This window comes from Ornithodoros turicata, unplaced genomic scaffold (genome assembly GCF_037126465.1).
Source record: "Ornithodoros turicata isolate Travis unplaced genomic scaffold, ASM3712646v1 Chromosome58, whole genome shotgun sequence".
NCBI classification, from domain to species: domain Eukaryota; kingdom Metazoa; phylum Arthropoda; class Arachnida; order Ixodida; family Argasidae; genus Ornithodoros; species Ornithodoros turicata.
The window spans coordinates 656141-679771 of record NW_026999385.1 but is presented as its reverse complement, the minus strand read 5'-3'; the positions used below and the strand labels follow the sequence as shown (position 1 = coordinate 679771).

Below are 23631 nucleotides of genomic sequence, written 5' to 3'. Positions count from 1 at the left end.
TTTGCAAACATGCTTGGTTTCGACGATTTCAAGGCCAGCAGCGGGTGGCTCGAGAAATTCAAGAGGAGACACGCGATTGTTTGCAGAGTTCTGTGTAGTGAATCTCTTTCTGCCGATGTTGTTGGGGCTGCCACGTGGCAGGAAGAAGAACTGAAAGGAATCCTGGAGAGGTATCAACCGATGGACATCCACAATGCAGACGAAACCGCCCTGTTTTGCCAAATGATGTCTGGACGCACTCTGGCTCTGAAGGGACGGCGTTGTGAATGTGGGACGCAGAGTATGCGGCGGTTTTCCGTCCTTTTTTGTGTCAACATGGGCAGCAGGGATAAGCGGCTTCCTCTCGTAATTGGACGGAGCCAAAAACCTTACTGCTTTCGAGGAAAGGGGGTTCCTGTCGTGTACGCCGGCAACAAAAAAGCGTGGATGTCCCGAGCAATTTTCAGCGAGTGGGTCCGGAACTTCAATTGTGAGATGGCAAAGCAGGGCCGACATGTTGTTGTCTTTTGCTTGACAACTGTTCAGCACACCATGTTGATCTCAGTCTTACGAACGTGGAGATCCACTTTTTTCCACCTAACTGCACTTCGCTCATCCAACCACTGGATCAAGGCATCATCAGGAGTGTTAAGTGTGCTTATCGCGCACATCTCTTGGACTGGCTTCTGCTGTGGTCGGCAGGGAATCAAAGGTTGACGCCATCCAAGCCGTGGAGATGCTTGCTGCAAGCTGGTCAGCAACAAAATGTGAGGTCATCACAAACTGCTTTCAAAAGGCGGGGTTTCAGGTGATTGACAATACAGACGACACCCCGTGTACTGAGGCGGAGGAAGCAGAGTACGACGTTCTGGAAGACTCTTCGGAGGTGCCCGCTGTGCTCCAGCGATGGGAAGAATTGAGACAGCAAGGTGGTGTACTTGATGATGTTGCACTGGAGGACTTTTTGGGCGCTGACTCCAACGTAATATGCACAGAACAGCTTACAGAGGGTGACATTGTTGCCGGTCTGCGAAATAGCATTCACGAGGACAGCGACACTGACGCTGACGAAGAGACATGTGTGCCATCTGTTAGACATGTGTTGGACTCTATTGACGTGCTTCGACGGTACGTGGCATCGAACCAGGATCGGGAGGGAGCTTTGGCAGCGTTGGCAAGATATGAACGGTGTGTTACACCGACGTTTTTCAAGACTGTGCAAAAGCAAGTAACGGACTATTTACATGCCAAATAAATAGCCTTTTTCTCTCCCGTAATCTTGGTTTTCGTGCGTTATATGCCCGCGGCTTTCAGGCAACTAAATTCCAGTGATGGCCACCAAAATTTCGCTAATGTTCTCTATAATGAAGTTTTGCGATATGTTTACCGACTTCGTTACATAGAGGTTTAACTGCACACCTCCTAGTTTAGCACTAAAAATGACAGAAAACAAGAAATCGCGTAATTTGCGCACCTGTGTTTTCGTGCGTGGATATTTGACATTTGCATCTCAGCGACCGTGGCGATTGCTTTTCGCAACGCCATCAGTGCTACCGAAGCTACTGTGGTGCTTTTGTTTGATTAACGCACACTTTCGGGTGACGATCCACCGACGTGATGGACAATACTGTCAATCGAACTATAAAACGTGGGAAGAAACGCTGGACAAATACGCTGTGATAAACCTTACAGCACAACATGACAAAGTTTGCGAACATAGCGGGCTTTCGGTTGTCACATGCGACTAGCAGCGTCTTGACGTATTTCGCCGGTATATGAGCGGTAGTTGGCTGGCATTTTGCCTCCCGACCGGCTGTTGTGTGGTATTTGGGTACTTCCTTCGCGCTTGCGCAATGCAGAGATAACGTCAATATCGGCTCTACCGAGAGCCTATATGACCGTCATACTAAAATTTTGAAATTTTGCGTCGTTTGAATATCGTAACTAACGTTTCCGTGCAATTTGCATACCCCCAACTGTTCGGACTTTTGTTATAGTAAAGGTGCGCAAATTATGTGAGTAAATACTGTATACTGCATATATTAAATGTCATGCAGAAAACCCTTCATGTAGAACGTGAATGGGCCATGCTTGGGCTTCCGCCAGAGCTGGCTGTGTCCTTGCCATTCTTGGGATCCCGAAGGCAATGAGCAAGAGAGAAGACTAGAAGTGAGAAGGGTTTCAACTCTCCGAACTGCAAAGAAAGAGCCCAGAAAGATATTGAATGCTGGAAATGCAAAGCTAGGCTACAAGATGGGGCTTATCCAATGAAGATCGGAGTTCATGACCACGCATATAAAAAAGCTCCGCACCAACTCGGGCATGTGGGGTTTTATGAAAAAGGGGAGGGGCACAAATGCGGATCATCACTCGGAGGACAAGGGGCTAAAACTTACTTCCTCACCCTCCTTCCTTCCCTCACGTGGCATGGGTGTGTGCACCTGACTCCGGTGATGCTACACCACCACACAGGCTGCTCTTTATGCTTTACAGACACAGTTTCAACTGATTTCTTTTTTGCAAAAGCTTTTGAACCGGCATTTCAGCTGCCATCTGTATTGCAGTTCGCACGCAGGTGCATTTTGTCAGGTCAAAGTGTGCAGTGTAGACTTCGTCTGTGCTCGAACTAACAAAAATCCTCATCCTCTGTAGGCCTTGAGCACGATCAGACTAAGTGAAAAATGAGGGAACCAAAGTTGAGATACTGGATGGTTAATGTGATTCGCAATATGAACAAAATAATATGCCTAGCTTCATCGACTTGAACGGCCCTGAGGAAGAAAAATGTGTAGTAGTCACTGAACACACACTCAGCCTTCCTCTTCCCAGATGGTGAAGGCAATCCAGGTGCTGCGTATCCACCTTCTAGAGCTGGAGAAGGTGCAGGAGCTGTGCAAGGACTTCTGCAACCGTTACATTGCTTGTCTCAAGAGCAAGATGCAAAGTGAGAACCTCCTGAGAAGTGCAGACTTTCCATCCCATGGAGGAAGTGAAGGGGGTCACCTGAGTGACTCTGATTCTTCCTGTTCCTCCCCTGGCCCACTGCGTCTCTCTCCCTCGCCACCTGTACAAGCAACGCATCAGGTGAGGAGGATATGGGAATTCAAAGATTGACCCTACGTGTTCGTAAGGCCTTACTGAGTAGCATAAATGGTGTACAGTCGTGTCTCGTTATTATGGACATTTTTCTCTGTGACAGGAACTGTCCATAAAACGAGTTGTCCATACCATATTTTCTCAGTAAAAGTAAACAGAGATTGGGAGGCAGTGTAACAGTTGGAAACGGTGCACAATACCACATTTATTCATCACCACTTTCTTCGTCGCTGTTTCCTTTATTGCTATCTAGTTGACAAATGGAAACCTGAAGCTTCATAGCAGAAACTACGTTCAATTTAGTGGACTTCCACAGTGTTGAATCTGCCACAGTCGTCACGTGCTTGTTCCACCTTCAGCTATTGATGCAAACAAGTTTTTTTTCATTCCCTGGACCGCTGTAGAATGGAACAGCCTTCCTAATCAGATTGTTTGGTCCGAAAACATCCTACATGTTGTGAACCTGCTCAACGACTCTATTGCACCGTGTGTTCCCTCTCTAGTGTGTTCACCGCAGGAATTGAGGTGTTGTTTAAAGCATTATGTTGTTTTGTAATGTCCACTACTCATGCTTTGACTGCCAGATGGCAGTTAGCATTCTGAATAAATAAACATTAAACGTAAATAAACATTTTTTTTTTCTCCCGAGTGGTCCATGATAACGATGAAACCACACTCTAATGCCACTTTGTGCTTGCAGTGAGAATGCTATTGCATATCTCGGACAGCCCTGAGTATGTGCCTTCTAATAGAAGCCTGTCGAATCTGCCGTACACTTGCGAAACACTGTAATGGCATTTCGTTTACTAGTTTGTGCCAATCACGTTGTTTACACTTAGGGCCTCGTGTTTTAGGGTAAATCCCGGCAAGACCCGTTTTTATCCCCAATTTGCGTCATCGTCACCTAGGGTAAAACCTGAAACAACATGAAAACTAACTTGGCAAAATGCCAATTCTTCTAACAACACGGGCACTGCAGGATGTTGAGCACCTTCCGCTTTGTTGTGACATCAGATCATTCCAGCATTTTTATTCGCTGTCAAAAATCATCTGCTACAGCACAGGAGCAAGGCGACCGGCCAACTGCTGTGCCTCATATGCAGACGGGCACCTCCGAATGGAACCGAAAAAAAGAAAGAAAAAATAAGGCGTGCGCCTCACTATTAAAGGGGTACTAAAATGCAAAAACAAGTTCACTTCAAATTCTGTTACACGCTGTGTTAATTTCGTGCTTGTTATCATAATTCAAAACTTGGATTCCGTTACGGAGCTACAATCGAAATTATACCGGACTCTTTCTTGCTTCGGCGCTAAGCAGTGAACGTCATTTCAGCTCGTGCATCAGTGTTTTTAGTCTATACTGCGCGTGCACGTGTGTTCTGCGCCATGGAGCAGTCCTAGCGAAAGACACAGTGCGCGTTTTGAAGCAGACTGGCGTAGCTGTCCGAAGGGCGTGGAGATAAATCATGTCAGTGGAACATTCGTGAGAACTGTTGTGGGCTACAATTCAGTGAATCGGTATTGAAAATGCAGCAGTGCGCATCATGCCTTGCAAATACGGAACACTACGATCGGACCCATTCCAAATCCACATGCCCACGATAGGTATGCGCACACTTCTCCTGCTGTCTCATTGGATGCCGCCAATCTTTGCCTCCTGGGGATACCATTAGTTGCCGCCAAAGACGACTCTGTTTTCATTGTGTTTTTCTTCTAAACGGTAGCACTCTGTGAACTAATTTTGCTTGCATCATACGAATTCAAACACTGACTTTCATTTGAGAGCAAGTTGTTTTTGCATTTTAGTGCCCCTTTAAGCGGATGACATGGCTGAACTCTGTATCATTCTACAGTGCCTAAATCTCGAGAAGCAGTGCTGCTTGAGGCATGATAGTTGGAAGCGCTCATAGTATGGGAGTGAAAATAATTAGTTTGTTTATTAATGTTTATTACAAGCAGAGAATTAAAAGGCTGCCTGCATTCGATTTGCAGGCTACATTTTTTATATGTGCACTTAATTGTGCCTGGCTGAATACTGCATGCGGAATGTGATTTTGTACCCACTGGCTTTGCCAAACTGCCTTTTTTCTTGCGTTCAACAGTATTTAGACGTACTGCAATTCCTGACAATTTCTTTTCTTTGTGGCAATTGCAGAATAACTGCATCACAAATGCTATGAATCCTGCACAAATTGTGTCTGGTGGCACAGTATACCAGATGGTACAAACATCAGCTGGGATCATGGCACAACCAATTCAGGTACTTAGATATCTGTGTACAGCTCAACAAAACTGTAGTACATTCCTTTGTATCCCTGTTAGATCCAGCCAAGTCAGAGCATGCCTGTGATAACTGCCATTCATGGTGGGACTCCCCTGTCTCAGATTGGTGCCAACTGCTCCAGCGCCGACCAGGAGCAGCGGCTTGCCAGCATGGGTAAACTGAGTCTATTTTATCATTGGAAGAACTTGTAGCTCTTTGTGGGCAAAAGAACGATACAGTATAAAAGTATCACCATAGAAAATTTGTCTGCAACCTGAACATTCAATGAGACAGTGAAAATTGGGAGATCTGATGATTGTTTCCCCACAAACCTCGGAAATACAAAAAAGGAAAGAAAAAAAGAAACCATTACTTCAAGTGGTAGTTGCCACAGACATTGTTTTGTAGGTCAGACCTTTGAACACTAGCTAGGTTGGTAAGTCAGTGAATGAAGTTGGTCGTAACGCTTTGATGTCTTCGTTTTTGGCCAATGCTGCCGAAATTCGTTAGATGATTCAAAGGGCCCAGCACGTGCTTTCCACCCGCGACAGTGTCGTAAAGCGAGCTTTGCTTCACGCAGATGTTAGGTGAAGCCAACTTGCAGAATGGGGACGTGTAATGTTGCCAGATGTTGTCCTAATCAAGAAGATCCTGATATGTCCCCTCCACATGTTCTGGGCCAGTGCGACGTCACAGAGCATCCCAGTTTATTGTTGTGAGGGTGGTAAAAAGGTCAAAACAGAGATAAGGTTACAGGCCATGTAATCCCTTTAATCTTATCTCCACCACCACCAGAGGGGGGTCATTGCTTGCATTGCACAACATGAAGTAAAGGAGTTCATGGTGAGGATGGTAAGAATCTTCCTCCCTTCTCAAAAGGAGGAGCAGCATGAATGGCACGCTCTCGCATCACGGGGGAACGACCTCTGTCGCCTCCAAGTCTTGTTCGTTTCTGTTCGTATCATCCAAACTGTAATACATGTGAAGGATAAACATTCAGGCTGGGACTGGAAAATAATTCATATCATCTCGAAATTCGTATAATCCATGATCGTATCATCGAGATTCTACTGTAGAACCTCGGTAATTCGAACTCGGATAATTCAAATTCCCGGTTAATTCAAACAAATTTTGAAGTTTTGTTTGGCCCACTTAATTCAAACCTTGACTCCGGTTAATTCGAATTCCGTGCGAGAGGGAGAGCTGAGAGCAGAGTGTGCCTCTTGGAAGGTGCATGTGCGAGCGTGGCCGGTAATTGCGTAGTTGCGTTTTGTCCACTTAGAACAGTGTGTTGCGTGCGTCCTCTTCGCAAGAAGTGAAACCAACAGTGTCCGCGGGGTTCTGTAACCAATGTCAACGAGGGCCAAGTATAAAACGCTTTCCTCGAAGGAAAAGCTGACTGCTATCGACGAAGTGGAGTCGGGATTGAAGAAGACTGTTGTCCTAACTAAGTATGGCATCGCAAAAAGTACTATAGCAGCGATCATGAATAGTAAAGACAAGATCCGAGGGAAGGCACATGGCTTTACAGCGAACCGGAAAAGGCTTCGGGAAGCTGCGCACCCGCGCGCGACAGAGGCACTTCTCCTGTGGCTGAAACGAGCCAGAAGTTCGAATATACCGGTAAGCGGCCCTATCCTGCAGGCGGAAGCCAACGAACTGGCGGAGCGTCTCGGACATGCGGATTTCAAATGTAGCAACGGTTGGATCTCACGCTTTAAAGAGAGACACGGCCTGGTCTTCAAAGCTGTCAGCGGTGAGGAGGCTGCAGGGGATCCGAGCGTCGTAACCAATTGGCAAGCAATGAGGCTGCAAACCGTTCTGAGGGAGTATGCCCCGTGCGATGTTTACAATGCCGACGAACTGGGACTGTTTTTTAAGTGCCTGCCGAGTCAGACCTTGTGTCGTCGTGGCGAACGCTGCACGGGAGGTAAACTAAGTAAGGAAAGGGTGACCGTGATGGTGTGTTCCAATATGGATGGAAGTCACAAGACCCAACTGTTCGTCATCAGAAAAGTGAGGCGCCCGAGGTGCTTTAAGGGCGTCCGCACCCTTCCCGTTGCGTATGCAGCGAATTCTTGTGCGTGGACGACGCAGGAATTGTTCAAACAGTGGCTACGCAAGCTTGATCTGGAGTTTAAATGCGCGAAAAGGAATGTTGTCCTGGTGATAGACAACTGCCCAGCACATGGCTGTGTGGAAGGACTGGAGGCAATTAAGTTAGAGATGCTTCCACCCAACACAACAGCATCACTCCACCCCATGGACCAGGGCGTAATACAGAATTTGAAGGTGAACTACAGGAGGCTGCTTCTGCAGCGAATGTTGCTTTACATGGACAACAACATGGCTTACGATGTGACGCTTCTTAGTGCAATTGGAATGCTTTCAGAGGCCTGGGAGGCAAGCCAGCACCATTAAGAACTGTTTTAGACATGCAGGCTTTAACTCTTGTGAGTCTGAACTGTGCGACACAGGCAGTGACTGTCAGGATGATGATGAAGTCAGTGATGTGGTGTCTGGTCTTGAAGCACACAAAGTTACTGTGGACATGACTGACTGTGTTGCCATTAATGACAATGTGTGCATCTGCAGGGAGGACACCCTGGACAGCATAGTGAGCGAAGTCACAAGTGCAGAACAGTGCAGCAGTGAAAGTGATGATGAAACATGCGATCCTTCGCCATCTTTAACTACTGCAGAGGCCTTTCAGCACATCAATCGCCTAAGATCTAATCTAATCTTTCTTCAAAACAAGAAAGAGTTTGAGCAGGAGCTACTTGCTCTAGCTCAGATAGAGAAGTTTGTATTGAAGACTCATGCAGCAACAAAGCAGTTGTCAATTGAAAAGTACTTCACAAAGTAGGCTGCCGAGAAAATAAAAAGTAGGCTGTATTCTGCATGTTTGGGACCACATGATGTTTACAACCACTGTCCTGTGCAAGTATGTGTCAAAACATGTTTTGTATGCGGCCTGCTTATACTACAAGCCAGAATCTTGCATTGGAGCTTCTGGAGGTTCTGATTATTCAGACTCCCTGATAATTCAAACAAAAATCTGTGGTCCCCTGAAGTTCGAATTGACGAGGTTCTACTGTATATCCAGAGTGTATACCTTCCAAGCCTCGTGGCAAACCAACGAAGGCTATCGTTACTGGATGTTGCATGCAATATACAGATTTGTAAGAGTTAATTTGCTTTGATATTTTGTAAATTTCTGAAATAATGTTGTCTGTAGTGTGCACAGAAAGAATTCAAAGTCAAGAGATGTTACAGTAAAGAGCCCATGTGGGTCCTTGAAAACCCTTGAAAAATTTCTCAATAATCCGTACGAAAATCAACTGTATTTAAAGAATCATTGATGAGGCACATTATAGTTTTTGGAAGGACTCGAACTTTTTAAAACAGTGCATTTTTCAAGTATGATTTTTAGTACACCCAGCAAATCTAGCATTTACTGTAATAAACCATCAATACTGTTGGTCATCAGGAAACCATGGATGATCAGGAACCATCATTTCGTGTTTCTACAGTAGTAGAGTACTAGAGATCCTCTCCAGTCTGTGATAGTGGCCAAGGGAGTATTGCAGTAATGTATTTCATGGCATTACTGCAGGACATCGCCACTTGTCCCTCTCCATGAGTGGTGATGATGAAGAGGACGACCTGTTGGGCAGCAAGAAAAAGCAGAAGAGGGGCGTTCTCCCCAAGCATGCAACCAGCATCATGCGCTCTTGGCTATTCCAGCACATTGTGGTACGGTTCCTTCTGCTTCCAAACCATATCAGGGAAGGGCAGCACAGTAGGATAGGATTGTTGCAGAAGCATGTTTACACACCCCAGCACATTTGCAGCACCTTGTTTGCACCTAGCAGCAAATTTGCAGTGGATTGTTTTCACTTGGCAGCGAATTTGCAGTACTTTGTTTGTGCACATCAACACACCTTCAGTTGCTCGTTTGTGCATATCCTTGAATATGTAGTGGCTTGCTGGTTCGCAGGAGCAAATTCGCTGTAGCTTAAGTGCGGCATCCCATAACACGCGACAAGCAACATGCTACAGATCCAGTCACTGTAGCCACTGTCGCGGGAACAGCTACCCGATCCTTTTCTGAGGCGGCAGCTAAGCGGCAAAACTATTGGCTTGCCAGTTACGCCCACCCACACCTCTATCCTTCATCATTCACTCCAGTTACATGAAACTGCGAAATCTAGCGCATTTTGGCAAGTGTTAGTCTTTTGCGACAAGCGTCAGGTATCTACGGGAAGTAGATATACAACTTTGCACCCATGACAGCTCTTCCTACAGACAGAGTGGCGGCACAACCATCAAGTTTCTTGTGTGTTGCTGCCACTTGTAGCCTGTTATGGGGTCATGGCTTAAAGAAAGACACAGAACAGAGACAAGATCCGTCTAGAGATGACACAAACATATAGAGCTTCTACATACCTAATGAACATTGAAAGCAGCAGCAAATTTGCAGTAGCTCATTAATGCGCAGCTGCAATTGAAGGTAGGTTAAAAGTAGGTTTATGGCAGCTTGCAGTAGCTTCATTTATGTGTGGCAGTGAATTTGCAGTAGTTCTGTGCGTGTAGCAGAAACTCTACTGTACTCAGTCAAAATGACCAGTGCTATTCTGTAAAATAATTCACTTAACAAGTCTCTGCTTAGTGAACTGGACCCTTCCTGCGGATATGTAATTCCCTTCAACGAAGCTGACTGAAACATAGGGAAACCTTTCTCACGTACTCTTCCCCTTGTTTCTTCTCACTCCAATATTTTCTTTTCTTTCTTTCTCCACAGCATCCTTACCCAACAGAAGATGAGAAGCGACAGATTGCGGCTCAGACAAATCTAACACTTCTACAAGTCAATAACTGGTAAGTCATTAGAACAACTCAGTCAAACAGGGAAGGAAGGTGGCATCCTTCGACTAATTTTCATGGTGGCCACATGGACTTTTGACTTCCTCGAAAGAGAGGGAATTTTTCTCTTGAACATAGGTAAGGCCGGATGGTTTCGCGTAAAACCAGATACCACCGGAATTTACCCCCGGCCGGAATGACAAATAATCTGGTTTAACCCGATTTCTACAGGTCAGTTTTGGACTTTCTAGCCACGGCTTCATTTAGTTGGCGTTCAGGATGAGAGGTGGCACTGTCAAAGCTCTCCCTCTCGTGGCGCATGAATGTCAGTTGGTGTTGCGACGCAGGTTGGGGCGTGTTTCGCATAGCTTCCGTTTTTTCCGTACACTTCCTTTGGTGTTTGCAGTTTTAGTTGCTTTTGGTGGTCTTCGTACATAGTCATGAGCAAAAAAAAAGAGACATTGTCTGGAAGAGTGGACGGCAGAACACAACGATTGAGAGATTGTGAAGAAGAAGCAAAAATGCACTTGCACTTTTTGCTTGTCGTTTCTGCAACTTTTCGCTTCTGATAAAGGAACACCTCGTCCCAGCTACCTCGGCTAGGCATGGTACGTTCTAAAGGTGGTGAAAGGAGGGAGGACACTATTTGACGCTTGCTATCATCAACTCTAAAAAAAGATTAGTGCAGGACGTAAAGACAAAAGGGAGATGGTGCAGGCAAGCTAGTATGAACTCGTGGTGAAGGGCACCGAGAGACACGGAAAAATTGTTCTCTGTCTTTGGTTGACCGTGTCTCTCTTCACTATGAATGCAGGAGGTGCTATTCACAAGTCCGTGCTTCCGTTGGCGAAATGTGGAATAAACCTTGAACAAGCTACTGGGCCCCTCCCGGAGAAAGTCGTGAGGCGTCCTCGTGAGGCTCTGACTGCAAACTATGTCCTGGCGAGCTTTGCTACACCAGGAAACTCAAACTTGCCATCACTTGTAACGAGAAAATATCCAGGGTAGAGTCGACGTCCAAGAGGAAGTAGCACAACAAGGTACACACAGTGAAGCTTTCTTGGTTTATTGCATGAAAGCTAGTGTCATGCGATAAACCAAGAAACCTTGTGTACCTTGTTGTATCACTTGTAAGGGCAAAAGTTTGCACCCCCCTCTAAATGTTACCTTTAATTTGTGTTTCACATATGTCATTGATGAGTACACTTGTGCTAGCATTGTCCTGAGAATTGTAATGCTGGATGGTGTCTAGTACCCAGACATAATGTAGTCGACCGTGTGATGAAATCCCTTTTTCTATGGTGTCGTAGCTGATCCATCTAAAGCTCAAAATAATTAAACTAACTTAAACTCCCCTGCCAACATTTGCTAAAATATTTCTCAAAAGTGGCAAATTCCAGTGATCCCTCAAATCGCACTTTTAAACCATGCCTGCAACCTGGCAGCACTGGCAGAAGTGTAAACTAGGCTTCGCCTGACGCTCAGAGACATGCACGCGTTCAACTGCTCCGCTTCAGACCTTAAAGCTGTTGGCCACTTAGTGCTGCCCACGGCTGCATCACATGGTAGCATCGGCTGCCGATGGATCAGGAAATTATCAAAAAACCTAAAAATTTTTCACTGAAAATTTTACAGTACAGGTCCTACTTTCTGTCGGGCATCAACTTGTGCTTTGAAAACTACAAAACCAGACGCGCTCAGAGCACTTTATATCCTTGCGTACTTTTGAAAGGCCAATAGGAACACAAAAATAGTGAACAGCTTCTGTCATGCTAGATTTTCTAACGACAGTGTAATAGGAAGCAGTGCCAGCCCAGACATCGTAACGATGATGGATCAGTGGACGGCCCGGTATTGACTGAAGACCCCAACAACTTAGGCATGACAACACTCTCTGGTGTAACATTTGATAAGTACAGCAACTGATGCTCCTAGTAACTGATATATCAGCAACAAAAACCATGCCCTGATGAGTGGATGGCGGGGTTCGTTGCGCTTCGTGTCGAGATTGCCTCGCATCACGTATTATCCCGAAGCAAAATCTCAGCTCCGTTTCCATTGACATCAAAATTCTATTGGTATATTGGTTGTCTTGGCTGCCTTTCTTGCCTGGATGGGTGCCTTTTGCAAAATTTTTACAGTAATGCTGTGCGCTACAGTAAACTTGGGTACAATGCAGTGAAAGTTTATATATGTGCACTCATGCTGCGTTAAATGTGCAGTACTGTTGACTTTTATTCGAGGTTCATCAATGCAAGGCGCAGGATTCTTCAGCCAATGTTAGACGCTGGCAATCCTGAAGCAGCTCAAAAAGCAAAGAAAGCAAAAGTGCAATCAGCACGACCTGTAGAACGGTTCTGGCCGGATGCTTTGGCCTCTCTGCAACCTAGGACACCTTCCTCTAGTACTTCCCATGGGACACAGGATGCTTCCAGCAATGGTCATGGGGCAGGTAAGTTTTCTGGACTTCCCTGCGAAGATCTTTAGTGCTACTGTTCAAATATTTTATTACAAAAATTGCATATTTGTGATCTTTATATGAAGGTTGCCTCCAGAAAAGTGCCACTAAAATAGTCCATTAAAGTAGTGCTGCAGTACCACTAAAAATTTAGCCGACATATCTTGTAAAAGTATAGACCAATTTGTGCGTGTGACGTCACGGCTTGCGGCGGCACTGCAGTCAGCAGATCGTCTGCTTGGTGTGGGCAAAACAGCAAGGAATTCGAGTGATCGTTTTCACGCAAAGTGGGCAATCCGCAAAGCCGTGTATCTTTCGGGTACACAACTCAATGGAGAAAGAGTGGCAAAATAATTTTTCATCAGTTTTCGCGCAAAGCAGAATGAAGAAATCGTTTGATTGTGAATCGTTTTTGTGTGTTGGAATCGTTTTGACCGGTTAAGCGGAAAGATTCCCTGACATCGCCTTTGTGAGATTCCCACACGATACCTGTGTACAAATATACGACGCTAACATGGATCGGTGCACGGCAGCAAATCAGCGCCGTTTTCAGAAGCTCCCCGATCAGACAGCTCACCTAAGGTGAAGTAATTTTGTGCTTCCAGTGACTTGTACGCTTGCACAGTGTCAGCACTGAACTGGCTCGGCGAAAAAATATTAGATAAACTACAGTGCGATTGTTATCAGCGGCGTGTTTTCTGTCTGGGCTGTCCAGTTGTCGATGTGCAGCGCAAAGGGATTGTGATGTTGTATAGCGTTCATAAACAACTTCGTCTTGTACCAACACTTGTCCCATTCCTTTAGAGCTCTCAATTATTTCGGGTATTGTGGAAAGCACAGTCGAGAGCGTTGTAGCAGTGCAACACAACCAATGTCGCACTTGCGGAAAGCATTCGCACGGCTGCTTTCAGTGTGTTTTGCCCACACCAACCCCACGCATGCGCAGATGGCCCTTCTTGTTTGTGAACAGTAAAGTGGTCTATACACAAGAATGGTACCTAGGGGATTGTGACAGATCGCAGTGAGTTTGTACTGTGTTTGCATTTTACCGAAATTGTGGCACAAGTTCTACAGCAAAGCACATAATAATCAGGCAAAGGATTGCTTGAGCTTATTCCAAAACTTATGCCTCAAATGTCACTCAAGCTACCAGTTTCCTGTGGGCAACAGCCTTGGATGGAAGCACATGCCTAGGAGAACCAGCATGAGTTGACCTAGCTTGCTAAAATATGTGACAAACAAGCTGTTTTCCTTGTCTTCTCATCGCATCAGTTTCTTAAACTTTTGTCTAATAGAGTGAATTTATCGAATATTAATTAGCTGCAAGCACCAGCGTGTCATGCCTTCTTTTAGTCCTTCCTCCAACATTTGGGAGCACTGTAAAAGTTTAGTGAATACTGATATAGCACCAAATGATACTGCTGAATTCGTTTCATTCATTACAGTATTTTCTTTTAGAATGGTATTTTTAGTTTTCTACAATTGTGGTCTCCTTTCTCGCTGAAAGCTTTGATTTGCTTTCTCCTTGTTATCGATGAACAACATTTTTTTTTTACCTTCTGTACACAAAACATGCTTTCTTAGGCTATATAAGTCAGTAAACAACTTTACAACTCACCCACAGCTATATTTTTCTGAATACACACTGCAAATGGATTATTTAGTCTTACTCTCAGGCTCGCAGTCGCAAGGGCTAATTTTGGACAGTTTGCTCTTGTGTTCTCTGGTGCTAAGATCTTCGATAATTTGCCTTTAACTGTATGTCAGCTTACATAAGTTCGCAATTTTAAACTCAAAGTAAAACTGTTTATTCACCACAGTTCTCATTCACCACAGTGAGTTTTCGTTAATTGAATAAGCACGCCTGGTACGATCTGTTGGGACAGAAGGGAGTGAGGCATATGTGCCTTACCCTGTGGGGATTATCCTTCCCATGCGGTGATCCTCCTGACTGCTTCGAGGTGACTATGGGTTCACTTTCGATCATTCTCCTCTCTTCTGAACGAAGCTCTAACTTGGCCGACACTGACATTATGGATTCTATCTGTACTCCAGTATTCCACAGATGGCATAATGGTTCCTCACAAAGTTCTGTTCCTCAAAAGCCTTGCAGAGTGTTAATATTTCTTGTTCGTCATTCAGGTGCCATTTTAAATGCTACTCCATGTGGGGATGCTGGGGTAATGTAGAACTGTTCAAACGTTCTATTAGACACAGAGGAGTACATTTGTTATTGTTCTGCGAAAAAAATCTTCACAGTGCCTCGGAGGAATGTCTCTTTCTTCTATATTTGACGAAAGATGTTGCCACATGAGTCGTAGCAGCGTTCCGGGGGCTCCAGTTTGTTCCTTGCCACTCGACCGCACAGTGACCGACCATTTGTTCCACACTTGCTCCCCAAAACACTCTAAAGCCCATACTTTATTGTTGAAAGTTCCTCATTAGACTGTGTAAACGTGTTTGCAATGTGCAATATGGCACTACATCAAGGGAATACTGTACCTGCAGTCCCGGTTCTGATATATATTTTTTTTAATTGAAAAGAATCTCACTGAAATTGAGATCAGTAGCAACATTATAAAGATCCTTTTTCTGCACCCATAGCTGATCAGTAGAAGCCGTGCAAAGCTGCCTAATGTACTGTCAAAAAGAGTAGCCAATGCAAAGCAAGAAGCAGCTGGTCTTTTATTTAGTCCTGGTTCAGAGCACTGTCTACTTATTGCCTGACTTTATAATACAGTAGAAACTCGTTAATTCGAAGTCGCACAGGCGGCAAAAAAAGTTTCAAATTAAGCGAATTCATACACATCATACACCCATACGACAAACATTTATTACGTGTAACGAGTGTTAGGGCGCGAAACACTCACGTATATTTGTTTGTCGCGTGTGGTAGTTAGCATCACACGTCACCCCCTCGTTCGAGAGTGGCTAGCATATCCATCATGTCACTGCACGAGCCGTTGGCTTCCATAAAGTTGCGCACAACGTCAGTGGCACCAACAACTTCATTAAAAACATGGGCGTGCGGGGCAGTTCGTCACTGCCGTCGTCCCACTAGTCGTTTGCCTCCGTAGTGTTGAGCAGGATATCCTCTGCGATCGTGGTGGCACATGTCTGTTCTGTATCCTCAAACCTTGTGTACACTTCAAAAGAGCCGAAGCATTCTTTGGGGCTCGCTTCAATGCAGGAGACTTGCGATGCCACCCGCTGCCAGAGACATTCCGAGATGTTCTCTTTTCCCACATCCTTGCTGTTCGCTCCTACCACACAAATCCGTGCTGTCTCCCCGGAGTGGAACCCAGCTTGCTGAAAGCACTGCTGAATAACGCTGGGCTGGAGCTGCTTCCAGCAATCAATCAATAACCAGTAATCAATGATACTGCACCAAGCAGGTCGACTTCATAGTGCTTCCCGTTTTCATAGCAAAGTAGAATCCTCCTCAGAAAGTGGCTCCAGTATACCTTGCAGTATCCAGTATCTGGTTTGCAGCATCACACCCTGGTCTATTGGCTGGGAATTGCCGTTGTGTTTGGAGGAAGACTATCTTTACGGTGTTGAGATTCTGTATGGCGCCATGTGCTGAGCGGTCATCCACAATGAACACAACGTGACAACTCTTTGCACTAAATTTCCTATCTATCAGACGCACATACTCTTCAAAACGTGCTGAGGTTACCCAGGCTTTGGTGTTGTAGCGATAAATCACCTCTGCTGTGCGTACTTGCCAATAATTAAAAGTGGCAGTTTTTCTGTTCCAGACGCATTCGCACCAAACAGTACTGATATGCGGTCTTTCTTCTGTTGTCTTCCCGTGGCTCTTGGTGTGGTTGTAAACGTCCAGTCTGGCAGCATCTTATAAAACAGCGCGGCTTTGTCCAAGTTGAGAATATCGTCCAGGTGGTATTCTTGCAGAAGTGGCTGCAGTGTGTGCGACCTCCAGTTGTCCACCACTTCCATGTTCACGCTGCCGCTTTCACCACATACCTTCAGATGCGACAGATTATGATGTGCCTTGAAGTGGGAGAACCATCCATTGCTACATGTGAACTCTTCACATTCCAGCTTTTCAGCGAGATCACGCGCTCTGTCTCATAGGGAGTTTTGCCACAGTCATCTTGTTCAGCCAGGCGACCATAGCAGTAGAGCCGTAGTGAGAGGGGCAGCCACCCTGGGTGTGCTTGCCAGAGAGGGTGCCGAACAGCAGGCCCTGGCAGGTTGGTTGTACAGTATGAAGCGGGAATGAAGGGAATTTAAATTTACACTCTTGGCAGTGCGAACGAGCATTTTCTTTGAGGCGGTGACAAAGGCGAGGGAGGGGGAGTACACTGCGTGATTGGCTGTTGAGCTTGAGTCACCTGACTAGCTGTCCTATGACTCACTACTCGTAACCGGGAAGAGGAATGTCACTGAAAGAATAGATAAGGAAAGGGAAGTTGTCGAGCACGTGGTACTTCTGGTCAGTCTGAAAACGTGTGCTCTGTGGAAAAGTTATGAATTAAGCGGGACGTGTCGTGCCCACACTTCAAATCGCGCGGTCAGATCGCAACGTGAGAATACGCGACCACTGCAATCCTTTGCACTAAGCGGGATTTTGAATTAGAGAGGTTTTACTGTACTCGCAAACAAGTATTTTCTGCTACTAAGTCCAGTTTCTACTGCATTGCATACCCTGCCACTCCTTGCAGGGGGCCATGGCTCGGACGTAACCTCTGATGACAGCCCCTGTGGAGGCACGCTCAACTCTGCAGACGAGGACAACGACAATGAGGAAAACAACAAGCAATGAAGACGCTTCGTGCATTACAACCACCTTGGTGGTATGGTGTGCCAAATGAGTGTAAGAAGTTATGGAAAGATGCTGTATTTGATTGGTCCTATGCCTACCACAAGGCGCTGAGCGTCATTTCTGCTCAAGGGTTACGCGATCCATTTATCGGAAGTTGCTTTAAATGGTTGCAGAGAGCATTTCTCTTTCATCTGCATCGCCACCTGCAGACATGATGTAGTGATGGAAGTGCGCAACAAGGGAGGCCGACGATGGTGGATTGGGCTTAGCTGTCTTATTGCCAGACCTTTCAGAGTTGAGGTCTGTATGCTCAGAAAGTAACCAGGGCATACAGTCCTTGACAAACCTTAGTGAAATGTAATATATGCAAGAGTGGCCACAGACTGATGGGCATGTGTCCTAGTGGTGTTAGTCCTTTTGGCGTACATATTTGCATCAGACTTTTTTTTAAGGTTTTGGTCTACGTTTCAAGGTCAGCTGTTTTCAAGCTAACGTATCGAGTGCTGCAATTTAATTTATGGTTTGTTACTTTTTCTTTTCTTTTTTTCATATTGTTCAGAATGCCAAGCAATAAAACATCAGTAGAAATAGTGCAGCAGAACAATATTTGGCCCCTGCATTACCATAACCTACCACATGTACAGGAAAAATGACACGCGGCGTCTGAAAGGAACGTGTCTACACAGTTTGCAGTGTACAGATTTTTTTTTTTTTTTCAACTTTGTACAGCTGCAGCACGTGACCGTCATGAAGTGCTATTTTTTCAGGAGTAGGAGGTATGGGAGAAGCTATGCAATTGTAAAGGAGAGAGTTAGTACAGGCAGAGCTGTGCTCCTTTGACTCGGAGCTGCATTAGATATGCAGACAAAACTTAAGTCATGTACTGTCACCGTTGAAACAAAGGTTTGCTCAAGTGTTTGTTGGCCAGTGTACGTATATGCAAGCTGTACGCTGCTTGTGCCGTTACTACGCAGGATAGCGCTTAGTTACTTAGTTCAAGCAGCATGTGCCGTGTATGATTTTTGATACAGTGGACATGCTTTCGCATTGTACTTTTGTCTGGTGTTGGGTGGATAATCAGCGTGTGATTTTGCTTTGCGGGCAGTTTTCAGTGAACATGTACGTATCGCCATATGTTTACCAAATAGGTTTTTATGCACAATGCCTTGTTCAGCACAATGCACACACTACATAGACCCAATGTTTTTTAATGTAACTCATGCATGCAGTGTCTTAAGTCTAACAATTTCATAGTCACATTGCTTTACTTTCTTTGTTGTCATTGTGTGCATGATTAAACCATGTCATATTAAATCTCAAGAAGAACAATTTTTACAACAATTTTTTGCTGTTCTATGTGCATTTATGTTCACAAAACTGGAGGAAATAAGTTTCTTTGGAACGTTAAAACGATTTAATTTCTTCACAGATACTTTAGCCATGTCAAACACATACAAAAGAAGCGTATAGATGTTTGCACACAAATGTTCGTACAGCACCATTGAAAGGTTTTCTTTTTCAGTGGTTCAGGTATTAGAATGGTGATGATGTGCCGGTTAAAATTGATGCCAGTGTCATAAATATTTGCATTCTACAAACTGAAAGGTGTGATGAGGTTGCCTGATGGCTATGAAAAATGCAGTGAGTTGGCTAAAATTCATTGTTTTTTCCTAATTATGTAATTTGAGTACAAGAACAGACTGCAAAAAGTGGTTTTGCAGTGTTATTAGTGCATGCTGTTGGCCAGTTACCTCTACTGGTGTTCAATTAATTGAAAAACAATTAATTTTTACCAGTCTCATCCCCCATGTATTAACTTACAATTGTGTGCATTTGCAAACTAAGCAGTTTCGTCTCACTTTTAAACTGCCACGTTTATTTACGTTAATTAGTTTCGCTCATGTTACCATGTATTCACACTAGCAACATTCTCAAGCAGAACATGCAAAAAACGTCATAGCTTCTTGCTGTTCGGTGAGCGCTCAACGTTGTGTCTTCACGTGCACTGCTTAACCGTGGGGAGTATCCTACAACACATCCACAAGGTATTCCGTAGCAGAGGACAGGAAAAGGTACTGGCAGCATCATCTGCTAATATGCCACTCCCGATATTCCGGCACCGTGTGAATGCTGAATGTGACACGGGGCGGAACTTCAGCTCTATGAGCAGTTTTTTTTGCGATTTCCTTCACTACAATCTTCCGCAAGGATGTCACTCGTGTGAATACACGGTTAGTTGAAGTTACTTCTGCTACAGCTTTAAATATTGATAAGCTGGACTTTGGGTCAAGTTCCAGTTTGAATTCATTGTTTTCGATTATTTTAAGCTCGCATGAAAACCAGGCACGACATTGCTTTGTTTTGATCAGGATTGACAATCGTGTGGCCATCAGGTTGCGAAAGTAGTGTTTGCATTGCCCACTCTCTGAATGGCAGCATTCATTTTGTGGATTGAATGTAACATATGCACCCCTTGAGAAGAACTATCAACTTGTGCAACAGACAGATTTCATCTGCTTTATCATCGTCCTAATACACACCTGAATGATGGTGATCCAATATAGGTCTGATATACCAAAAGTAATAATGTACACAGATATGGAGGCTTGAAATTCACTATGTGTATATTAGGAGTATTGACAGTGAAGAACTGCAATGTGAGTGGCATAAAGTGTAAACAGTATGCTAGCACATTTCTCATTCATAGTAACTAGCATTGTCTGCACAATGTAGCAGTTTAGTTAGCAGAACACAACGACCACCAAGATTGGTTAGTGGCTCTGTACAATAAACAGTACAGGCTTCAGCCGTTATGATGCAATTCCATGCACAAAATTATAACTCATTAAACGTAGTTAGAAATTTTGAATGTGCATGTTACGATGGGAATTTTACTGCATTCATAACCATTAGAACTAACGCAAAATATGGTTACGGGGGATTGGTTTCCATTCTCCACTTTATAATTAACAGCGTGCTGGTTCAAGACCCAGCAGGCAGATATATTTTATGGAGCTCAATCTTGATAGTCTTCACTATGCTGTTTTGCTTCTTTGTTTTTCATCAAATGTTACATAGGAAGTTCTGGACGAGAGAGAAAAAAATGATGCAGATTGCTCTCATAATTTTCGCTGGGTGTTGTCATTAAAGGAACATGGAAGGCACTTGAAACATATTCTCTTTTACAGCGCATTATAAACGTGCTACATTTAGGAACTGCCACGCAAAATATTTCCTTTGGGAAATCAAGTTTCCTGAGAAAATTAGAAAATGTGTGCAGCGGCAGTGATCTCGCCCATGCTACTCTTGGTGGTGACATCAAGTGTCCGTCAGCACTTTTTTTATTGGCTGCCCAGAATCCTGTGCTAGCGAAAGCGACCAGTGTAGACATGGGACGGGCGGCGCGAAATGCAACTGCAAAAAGACAAAGCAAAAAGGGGGCACGCACGTCACTATTGGCTGACTCGCTTGACGCACCGACTGGCAACCAAGGGAAGGAGCATTTCTGACACGCAAGATCGAAAGGCCTCTTCCGCACTGGAATTGCACACTGCTGTCATAATTTTTGTGCGCATATACAGGTTAGCTACCTATAAAAGCTTACCCATCCAGTATGCTGTACTCACCAATTACCCAATGCAGGTGAAAAATTCTTGCATCTGCGTGAAACCCTAATTGGTACGTTTCATCATCATAAGCTTCAAACCGATTCAACATCACAGTTCAAAGTTACGACCAAAAACCACCAAATCCCAATGGGAAAACAGTCATAGTGGAAGCCATGTTGGGTAAACTTTCATCTGTGGCTACCCTTTAAATATCTCAGGGCTTCTAGTCCGAATTTCTGCATTTTTGATCCTTCCATGCTCCCTTAAGAACCCAATGTTGCATACTGAAGGATGCAGTTGGGTGGGTAGATTTTGCATCAGAAGCCCAAGATTATTTTATATTGGGGGATTACACAGCAATCAATTTTCATTATTATTGTGTAGTGCAATATCTTATCTACGAACTGTTCAAGAGCCATGTGCTGAACATCTAGCATTCCTTAAAAGGACCCGTGGAGATTTTACTTTCCATAACTAACTTTTCCCAAAGTATACTATAGCACTACCGTGAAACGAAACAGCTATCTATGCAGAAGAGAAACACCCACGTACACAATTACTGAGCTACATCACTATTCAACATAGGGTATTCATACTATGGTGCCAAGCTTGTAGACTATCAGTGCTCGACCTTTGAGCTAGCTTGTGCAACCTGGCATTTGCATGCACCACCAAAGATACCTCACAAATTGGCAGTTTGCATGCACTATGAACATCTTGCAGATGCTTTTGGATGGGAACTTCCTTACAGGTAGACTTTTAACCATTTTTATACTGCAGAGGGAAGAAAATATTCCAATCTTAGTCTAGAATGTACATATTGAAAGGAGAAAGTGGGAGTGTATTTGTTAGGAAACGTTTTGCTCGATTCTTGAGTTTGAGGTACATGAAGCGTTGTGGTGGAACAGGGGTGGCTACGAAGTTGTCGAGGCGGCAAAATGTGTAATTTGCAATTTGGTATTGCCAACGATTGGATTGACATTCGGTAAAATTAGGCTAGCCACATCAGTTGAGGCAGCCCCCAGAATGAAAGGGTAAATAAGTTTACGTTTTGAAAGTTACACAAAAAAAGTTTTGACTTGCAAACCTCTTTGGTGACTGTGTTTCAGACTTACAGTCGCCAGTTTGCTACCCTTTGACTTGGTAGTAGTCATTCTGTTCCAGCAAAGAGAAGCTCCATGGCCAGCAGCACCCTTTTATGCTCACCGATTCTGTTACGTGAGGCATTTTTGCTCACAGCTGCACTACACTGTAGCACACAAGATAGGGTATTAGCCGATTATTATGCTGTTGTCATCCAAGTAAATGGTTTTATCTGTTGTGTCATACAAAATGTATTTGAGTTGTAGCCAAGAAGTCATCGCATGTGAAAAGAGCAAATTGTGTTACATTATTTGTTTTTGCTTGTTTTGAGCTGTGGTTAAGTGTAACCCAGAAAGAGACACCTTGGCGTGTGCTTTATATATGTGGTGCCTGAGATTGTTACTCTATGGCAGCTTTTATGTTGTATTTTTTCTGCTTAGTCATCGATAAGTTGTAAGAATCTCACATATTTTGTATGGCCCTCGTTTTGTAAAGACTTTTGGAGAGATTGCCAAACACTGTCGTATACATTATTTAGCCCAGAATTGACTAGGAATTTGGACTACAATGCTGTAGGTTTCTATATGAGAGTATAGAATAAAGAGATATTAATATATACCACTTGCACTGTTTTCTCTCCTGTATTTGATGCCTGTGGTACTGCCATCCGGTCCTAGGGAGTCATGCCCTGGTTTCTGTGTACGTGGTTGCTGTAGAAATCTATGGTTCCCACTGGTCCTTGAAACCCTTGAATACCTGGGAATTCGATAAAAGCTGTTTTCAACGTCGGGAAAATCTTCGAATTTCACCACAGTCCTAAAAACCCTTGAATTTTCGTCCAAATCGACCAAGGTATGTGACCAAGTCGAGTAGACGTCTGAGTTCTGTCTTAGACGTTGGCGATTCGATTTTGCTAATGACGTCCAGTACTCGGTCATTCGAACGTATTCCTTCTATCCCGATGGTGTGGCCTAGGAAGTCAATTGTCTCGACTCCAGAAGTGCACTTCCGGAGTTCAGCCTCATCCGGCCCCGTTTCACTTAGGCGCTACAGAGCTGCATGCAGTCTTGCATCGTGAACTTGTTGGCTTGGACGAAAGACAAGAACATCATTCCCTCGGGTCCTCCTAAAACATCATTCACACGCGTCTTTGGAAGTGTTCGGGCGGCGACGAATTCCTGAACGCCAGCCAGCTGAAGCAGAACCGCATAAAATGGTGTGATGAAAGTGGTGAGGTGACGACTGTTCTTGGTAAATGGGATTTGCCAAAACCCAGCATTGGCGTCAATCTTCAAGGACAGCTTTGCTGCAGATAACCTCTCCAAAGTGTGTTTCACTGGGGGGTAGTTTCATTTTAAATCGAATAACGTGTGAAAGTTGGATTTTTTTATTCGCCCAGAAAAAATGCATGTTAGATGACAGCTCAAACGACGCAAATCGCGCCACGTGCGACGCTCGTGCGTGGAGTAGTTTCCGCGTGGAAGAGGAG

At 44.5% G+C, this 23631-nt stretch overlaps 2 protein-coding genes across 3 annotated transcripts in view; both read left to right on the top strand.

Moving 5' to 3' along the window:
- The window catches only part of LOC135374428 (homeobox protein PKNOX2-like), a 28156-nt gene extending 5393 nt beyond the window's left edge, over positions 1 to 22763 (top strand). For both annotated transcript variants that reach the window (XM_064607390.1, XM_064607389.1), the window contains exons 5-11: positions 2809 to 3063; positions 5231 to 5335; positions 5398 to 5512; positions 8955 to 9094; positions 10143 to 10219; positions 12448 to 12656; positions 17351 to 22763. In XM_064607390.1, the coding sequence (XP_064463460.1) occupies positions 2809 to 3063; positions 5231 to 5335; positions 5398 to 5512; positions 8955 to 9094; positions 10143 to 10219; positions 12448 to 12656; positions 17351 to 17451 (1002 nt within the window). In that variant the 3' untranslated portion in view covers positions 17452 to 22763. The remainder of the gene's footprint in view (positions 1 to 2808; positions 3064 to 5230; positions 5336 to 5397; positions 5513 to 8954; positions 9095 to 10142; positions 10220 to 12447; positions 12657 to 17350) is intronic.
- LOC135374429 (tigger transposable element-derived protein 4-like) lies at positions 5532 to 7759 on the top strand. The gene has a single exon (XM_064607391.1). The coding sequence runs from the start codon at positions 6689 to 6691 to the stop codon at positions 7757 to 7759; it is 1071 nt and encodes a 356-aa protein (XP_064463461.1). The 5' UTR covers positions 5532 to 6688.
- Positions 22764 to 23631: the final 868 nt, after the last annotated feature.